Genomic DNA, 7,548 nt, shown 5'->3' with positions numbered 1-7,548 from the left:
ACTTGCAATGTACGGGACCAGACCAACATATATTAAGGCCACAGCAAGTAATTTTATGGATGGCATCAGAGCGCATTAATTTTCGCCAAAAAAAAAGAAAGAAATTGTTTTGCCCTCTCACGGTGGTCAACATGCGGAAAATGGGCAATTATGCTGTAAATTCCTATCGGTTCGGAGACCATCACGGATCCAGCAAACAATAGTTCGCGTTTGATTGCAAATGTTGACACTGACAAGTTCCATCGCATCCCATCCAACCCAGTACTAGCTGCCTATGATGGTACGGCTAGCCTTTTTGCTAGAATGTCTAGATAATTGTGGTCTTTACACATCTACAAGGACAGGTATACTGTTGAATACAAGATCCTAGAATAAAAGATCTGTTGTGATATTAAATTATGTTTTGTCACAAGCTTCAATTTTTTAGCCTTAACGTTACGACGTCAAAATTTGAAAATGAAAGACTCTTGCCCCCCCCCCCCGTTTTTTCGCCCTATCGCATTAGATTTTAAGTCTACGGGGGATGTCATCCATACAATTTACTTGCTTTGGCCTAAAGTAGTCAAACCAGTAAATCCTGGGAGTCATGTTGACCCGATGACGTCAGAGGTCACCCAGTCAGGCCGCCATTTGCCATGAAAGAGAGAAACACCCGGACAAAGATGGTGCGCTGTGTCGCTTGCAACACGGGGAGGGCGACCTTCCACAGCTTTCCCAAAGACCTAGGGATGCGCCAGAAGTGGCTGGCAAATATCAGGGACCACCTGGTCAGTGACATCACGCCCGAAAAACTGGAATTGTGGCTGCTACACTTCCCAGTCGTCACAAACCCCGGTATCTGGAGGGTCTGTTCCCGGCATTTTGAACAGAGGTGTTTCTCGGAGAGGACCATGACGAAAATGATGAACACGGCCTCGAAGAATATTCCCAATCTCCGACTCTGTTACGACGCGGTTCCGACACTGTTTACGGAAGAGGAGATATCAAGGAAGGGGCATATGAGTCACCTTGGTCCGGCGAAAGCTCCCGAACTTCGGAAGTTGAAACCGAAGGAGCCAGCACTAGAGCACAGTGGGGTATGATGCTTATCAAATCTCTCACTAGCTGTTACCATGGTAACAGATGTGTGGTCTAGGCCATTGACTTCATTTGTTTGAATAAGAAACTGAACAAAAACAGTACTAGTATCTATACAATGGTAAACAGTGAGCAGTGTAACAACTGTGACCTATGACCTGATAGCATTCTAGCTATTTATTGGTGGTACCAAAAAATAAAGGTACTCCTCAATTCCTCATGTAGCTTGTTTTGATATTTCAAATGCTTCAAGTTATGTAAATGTGGTATGAAATGGCAGTAAAAATTGATATCAGACAGATTTCCACATACAGAATATTTTTGGGGTTTGTTGCCAGAGTATAACGTTATAGTGCAATTTTACGGAATAATTTGCACAATATACTACAGCACTGTATTCTGTAAAATTGCACTGTATACTAATACGATTGCACTGTATTCCGTAAAATTGGAACTGTATACCCTGGCACCCCTGAAATTGCATGGACCATAGAGGTAGAATTGAAACCCCTCCAACCTCCTTCCATAGATACTAGTATGGTCCCCAGGATGGTCGCTTTGGGCATGTTCGACTGTGTATTTTAAGTCATGGCTGCAAAGTATTTCATAACATAGCATTTCTATGTTATGTCTCCTCCCAGGTTCGTACGGATATCATTCAAGGTGTGCCAGTGAACACACTAGTGAACACTGCAGTGAACATGCCAGTGAACACACTAGTGAACACTGCAGTGAACATGCCAGTGAACACGCTAGTGAACACTGCAGTCAACATGCCAGTGAACACACTAGTGAACAGTGCGGTAAACATGCCAGTGAACGCAGCAGTGAATGTGCCTGTGACTGCAGCAGTGAACACACCAGTGAACACTGCAGTGAACATGCCAGTGAACGCATCAGTGAACATGCCAGTGAACACGCTAGTGAACACTGCAGTGAATGCGCCAGTGAACACACTAGTGAACACGCCAGTGAACACAGTCGGACTAGTGAACACAAGTGTGAACACGCTAGTGAGCTCGCCAGTGAACAGTCTGAACAAACTGGGGAACATACCAGTGAACACGTTAGTGAACACACCAGTCAACACGCCAGTCAACACGCCAGTCAATACCTTTATATTGACTCATTCTCTCATAGGACAAGTCCAGCCTGTCCAGGTACGTGTTACAAATGTTAGGCCACACCAAGTAAATTTTATGGATGACGTCCTTTGGAGACCCTAAATCTAATGCGAGAGGGAAAAAAAAAACAAGGCGGGCCCTGAAAAACAAGATGCATAGATTAGAAATATACTAAGAGACGACAAATGTTAGGACACAAATTGAATGAGGTGACACAGTGTAACAATCAGGAAGTCTTTTATTCATCATCAAAACAACAATAAATCAGGTGGAACAGCAGTTATCGTCCTGTCCTGTTTCTTTCATCACATTTTTACAGGCCTGCAGAAACAAAGCATGTGTCATGACTCTTTGGTCATAGTTACAGGAAGCGGAATTTCTTGTTTTCTAGGAACAGGCCAAAATCAATGCGCGCGCGGACGTCATCCATAAAATTTACTTGGTGTGGCCTTACGCCGAAGGGCAGTTATACCGGCTATATAGTTGCAGATACGTGTATATGTTATATAATTTAAGTTCTAGTGATGGTACCATGTCTACCATATTGGGTCCCCGGAAATATTTCCAGTGTGCTTTTATGTTGATAGTTTTCAAAGTAACCTAACATGTGCTGTCCTGCACTACATGTACATTATGGTATATGTACTACCAATTCAATTGTTTAAGTCAAAGATGAAAACTCTCAATTTGGTGTGCTGTAAAATCTAAGCCAGGCAAATGTTGTGATCATTCAACTGGGATCCCATTGTCGCTATAAAAAGTATAAATTCATTATTGTTGTGAGGACTAATATTTTCAAGGTACATGTAGATGGTGAATGCAGCTAAATGTATTTGCAGTTGAAACGATTCTGTAGTACCATAGTAATATTAATACCTCTCGTCTTATGAATTTGCATTGGAGAGGACACAGCAAAGAATACGAAAGTAAAATTACTGCAAACATTTCAAGCTTCCTTGTATTTCCTCCCAGCAGGTTCCAGTAGTTAAGGTGAGTTCAGTGTCAAACTCAAAGGAGGTTGGCAGAAGCAGTCCAGACGTGCCAGCCGAGAACCTCAGGGACAACCTGCAGAGTCAGCTCAGCCGATGGAAGGGGGCCTGTAAGGCACTGAGGCTCACAGACGACCAGATGGCCAAGTTCCTACTGGACAGGTATGACAACATCAGTGAATAATTTCATCAGGTTGGTGAATGATTGAATAGTAACTGTAAAGCTACTCTATTCACACCCACTTGTTTATCAGGCCAGTCATCGAAATGTTGGCTGGTGTTAAGCAAGTGGTTATGAATAAAGAGCTTTACTATTCAAGATATGACAACATGTCATAACCCCTTACTTGATACGTGTGGCATCAATGGATTAGTGGTTAGGCCTTGGAAAAAAGTGTTGTTTTTTTGTTTTTTTTAGATTTCCGTGATATCTATATAGGGGTCTTATACAATACTTATATACGATATAGTTTAACAAAGTAAAACTTTCATGAGGACACTTTTATTTTCAATGCCAATGTTAGAAAACCAATTGTACAACATTTTATCACTCAGGTCATGGAACTAGAAAAGGTCAATCAGCTAAAAAAAATCATTTATGTCCCTTGCAGGGGTCCACCCCCCAAAAAAGTCTAGGGTCAGCAGGTTTTTCTAGGGTCAGTTAGGAAACAGGAAACACAACATTTTCTTTCCTAGGCCTTAACCAATAGAGAATTGGTAGCCAAACAGCTACCTCAGTGTGCTGAAGGATAATACGAGAAAGGGATGAAGTCAGTTGCATTTTCTTTGTTGCAGGTATTACAAAGGGGACAAGTCAGTTTCAGCCTGCACCGGCAGTCAGAGTACCCACAAAACACTGCTGCTAGACCGGGGGTTACTGACTCTGTGGAACGACTCCATGGCAGACAAGGGCTTCAGCAGTGATAAAGATTTCCTCTGGTTCCTGCTGCTTGGGCCTCAGAAGTCAGGCACAGACAGTGAAGGGTTAACTGTCAGAGAGCATGGGGCCTCAGACGAATGTGTGCATGACAAAGTAAGTTACGTAGGGCCTGGTGATACAGCTTCGGTAACCTACAAAGAATCGAATGGTGCTGTGAATTGTCCACTCACTTTACCACCAACTTCCTGTAAGACCAACCCCACACAGAAGACAAGTGTCGCTGAAACCGCAAAGACCGCACCGGTACCTGTGACTTCCCAAAACTTTTCGCATGCTGACAGGGAAGCTGGAAAAGACGATGGAGAGCAGAAACACAGACGCAAGAAGAGAAGGAAGACAGTGCAGGAAGAACCACCAAAAGATCATCCAGTATCCAATGATACTGCACATTCTCCCAAAAAATGTCGACCCAGCCCCACACAGAAGAAGAATATATCTGATGAAACTGCAATGACCACACAGGTACCCGTGACTTCACAAAATGATGAATTGCAGAGTAGAAAGCAAGTACAGGAACCAAAAAAATGTGATCCAGTATTTCCTGACGGGTTGGACAAGGACCGCAGCCATTGCGACAATGGCATACACAGTGATACAACTCCAACACAACAGGTAGAACTGACAGAGAGTGGAGCATCAGCACCTTGCACAGCTACTCAAAAGTCCTTGCATGTACAGAGAGAGAGAAAACCTAGCAGCAAACCATACGCACCAAACAGGGCAAAGAAAAGAAAGTATTTTATACCAGAAGCATGGAGGGAACCTTCCAAGGACATGCAGGGCATGGGTGATTGTGAAAACAGCACCACATGTTCTCAGCCAACAAGCGACAGAAACTCGACGAAAAGGGCAAAGAGAAGAAAGTATCGTATACCAGAAGCATGGAGGGAACATGCCAAGGACATGAATGGCTTAAGTACTTGTGTAAACAGCACCACATGTTCTCAGTCAACTTCTGGTGAAGTTGGCGTAGATTTGAAAGATGACGATGAACTAGAGATAGACCTTAATGACTGTAATAGCTGCATTACATCCTCTCAGCTATGTTCAGGTGCAGTTCCTATTCCTGTCAAACAAGAAGATGGCCACAACAGCAGCTTGACCTCTCAGCTAAGTTGGGGTGGCACAGTCAGGACTAAGGTGGAGAAGGAAGATGAACAGGGGATGAACCTTTGTAGATTTGACAACACAAACTTACCTAACAGGGCAAAGAGAAGAAAGTATCTTGTACCAGGACCAAGGGAGGGGCCTTCCAAAGACATGAGTAATTGTGAAAGCAGCACCACATGTTCTAAGTATCTTGTACCAGGACCAATGGCAAAACCCATCAAGGACTTGGGTGATCGTGAAATCACCACCACAGCTCCTCAGCCAAGTTGTGGCGAAGTTGGCAATGATTTTATGGACGAGGATGAACTGGAGATAGACCTTAATGACTGTGACCCTACCACTGCATCTTCTCAGATAAGTTCTGGTACAGTCTGTATGCATGTTAAACAGGAGGATGAAGTGGAGAAGACCCTTGTTAGAAGTGACAACCACAGCATGTCCTCACAACAGAGATGGTGCAGTGCAGTCAACATCAAGGTTGAGAAGGAAGATGGACTAGAGATGAGCCTATGTCGTTTTAACAACGCAAACGTATCTTGTCCTCAGTATAGCACAAACATTAACAAAGGCAATAACGTTGATTTTGACAATTGTGACTACACTGGAACACCTCATGATACAGTCAGCATCAAGGTTGAGAGGGAAGATGGACTGGAGATGGGCTTTGGTTGTTGTAGTACTAGTAATACACACTCTGAGGCTGAGCCAAGTTTTGATACAGATGACATTCAGGAAGAGGAGTTAGAGATGCACTTGGAAAGGGCGATTCTGGCAACAGCAGAACACCTGGGCTGAAGAAGGCCAAGAGAAGAACTTTATTGTAACATTGTTTCAATTGCGCATGGGCAGTGTGATACATTGTGGGTAATATGTCAGAGGTTTAGTGAGATCGTGTGGCGTAGCAGTAGCGTCTTCAACTCGGAACCAAGAGGTCCCAGGTTTGAACCCCACTTTGTCACTGATCTTGTGCCCTTGGGAAAGGCACTTTACACAACTTTCCTCACTTCACTCAGGTTGAGTTTCTAGCCTCAAAATGAGTTTCTAGCTTCGATTAGGGACGTCCCTCGGATAGGAAATTAAATGGAGGTCCCGTGTTTGGAAGAGCTACACCCCACGGACGTTTAAGATCCCACCACACTTATCAAAAAGAGTAGGGTACCTTCCTGGTGTTTCAAACCTTACTGTCTGGTCTCAGGTTTGGCATCTTTGAAGAGGTGATGGTCACCTGTTATGTCAATCCTTCCACAAATGTGGTAAATCTTCATAAAAAAGAGGTGAATGCCCTATAGACGTAGACAAAACAAATAAAACACACAGTCCATGATGCTGTTTACAAGTTGGGGACATTTACCTTTGACATAGTACTCACAGTGCATTCTGCAGCGCATGTGCAGTTAGAACCATGAACCCATTAGTACCAATACTCCTCAGTTGTGCTGTACGAACATTGACACATGAGGAAATTTCTCACTTATGCAAGTTCTCGGAGTCGCCTCTTCATTCTTTTCTGATTAAGAAAAAAAATAAAAGATTCTGGATCAACTCAAATATGCTCACATTTTGCCCCCAACAGTTGAGGAAAGTCCTTTTCTTCCTAGTTGTTACAGTTTTTCCATCTATCAATGCAGTAGTTTGATTAAAAGTTCATTGTTTAAATATTAATCTAGCCTTTTTTGTTGACTTCATGGCTCCAATCGTAGCATTTGGGGCTATAATAGGATGCCTAGACCTTTTAAAAATTTTGCTGGGAAAATCCGAGAACCAACAAATTAAATTGGTGTGGTCTGATATAGATTCAAAATTATTTGAGGGACATGCAGCCACACTCCCATTGGCCGAACCACTATTTGATCTGATTGAACTGATGGACTGCAATACTAAATACATTGGTGCAATGTTCTGCTGTTAAAACATTCCAATATGTGTTATTTATTTTGTATGTTGCTAGGGCTATGTGCATAATACCTGTAAATGAATTATCTAGGAGCAAATCAAATCTGAACATATGGTGCAACTGTACTATAACAAATAATACACCAGTGGACATCATTTGTACACTTAAGATAACTTTAACACTAGCAGATCAAGAAAAGTTATAAGTACTCTTGTTTTAGATAAGATATGTAAACTGTCATACATAGATAACTTACCACTAAAAACGGTTGGCATTTTTTGGCAACATGTATAACTTGCAAACCTTTCTAGGCCTATGCTTGTACCTAAAGCCCTGTTCCTGTACCTAAAAGTAGGTACACAGCTGTTTACACCGTATTATTAAAGATTAACTTTATTTTTGGTTAGTTGTCTT

At 42.6% G+C, this 7,548-nt stretch overlaps 1 protein-coding gene across 1 annotated transcript; it reads left to right on the top strand.

The window, feature by feature from the left end:
• The first annotated feature begins 597 nt into the window (after nucleotides 1–597).
• On the top strand, nucleotides 598–6,054 carry LOC109473653. Its single transcript, XM_019773593.1, has 4 exons — nucleotides 598–1,076; nucleotides 1,719–2,237; nucleotides 3,177–3,352; nucleotides 3,986–6,054. Exons 1-4 carry the CDS (start codon nucleotides 636–638, stop codon nucleotides 6,033–6,035), a joined length of 3,186 nt encoding a protein of 1,061 aa, XP_019629152.1. The 5' UTR covers nucleotides 598–635; the 3' UTR covers nucleotides 6,036–6,054.
• The last annotated feature ends 1,494 nt before the right edge of the window (nucleotides 6,055–7,548 follow it).

This window comes from Branchiostoma belcheri, unplaced genomic scaffold (assembly GCF_001625305.1).
Source record: "Branchiostoma belcheri isolate BF01 breed outbred unplaced genomic scaffold, Haploidv18h27 scaffold3, whole genome shotgun sequence".
In the NCBI taxonomy this organism is placed as follows: domain Eukaryota; kingdom Metazoa; phylum Chordata; class Leptocardii; order Amphioxiformes; family Branchiostomatidae; genus Branchiostoma; species Branchiostoma belcheri.
Note: the sequence above shows the minus strand (reverse complement) of the source record. Positions and strands in the feature narration are given on the sequence as shown.

Bases quoted from the DNA above. Each gene is read 5' to 3' on its own strand.
- LOC109473653 (XM_019773593.1), top strand. From the start codon at position 636: ATGAAAGAGAGAAACACCCGGACAAAGATGGTGCGCTGTGTCGCTTGC. The intron at 2,238-3,176 runs GTACGTGTTACA...TCCTCCCAGCAG, and splicing joins GACAAGTCCAGCCTGTCCAG to GTTCCAGTAGTTAAGGTGAG. The intron at 3,353-3,985 runs GTATGACAACAT...TCTTTGTTGCAG, and splicing joins GCCAAGTTCCTACTGGACAG to GTATTACAAAGGGGACAAGT.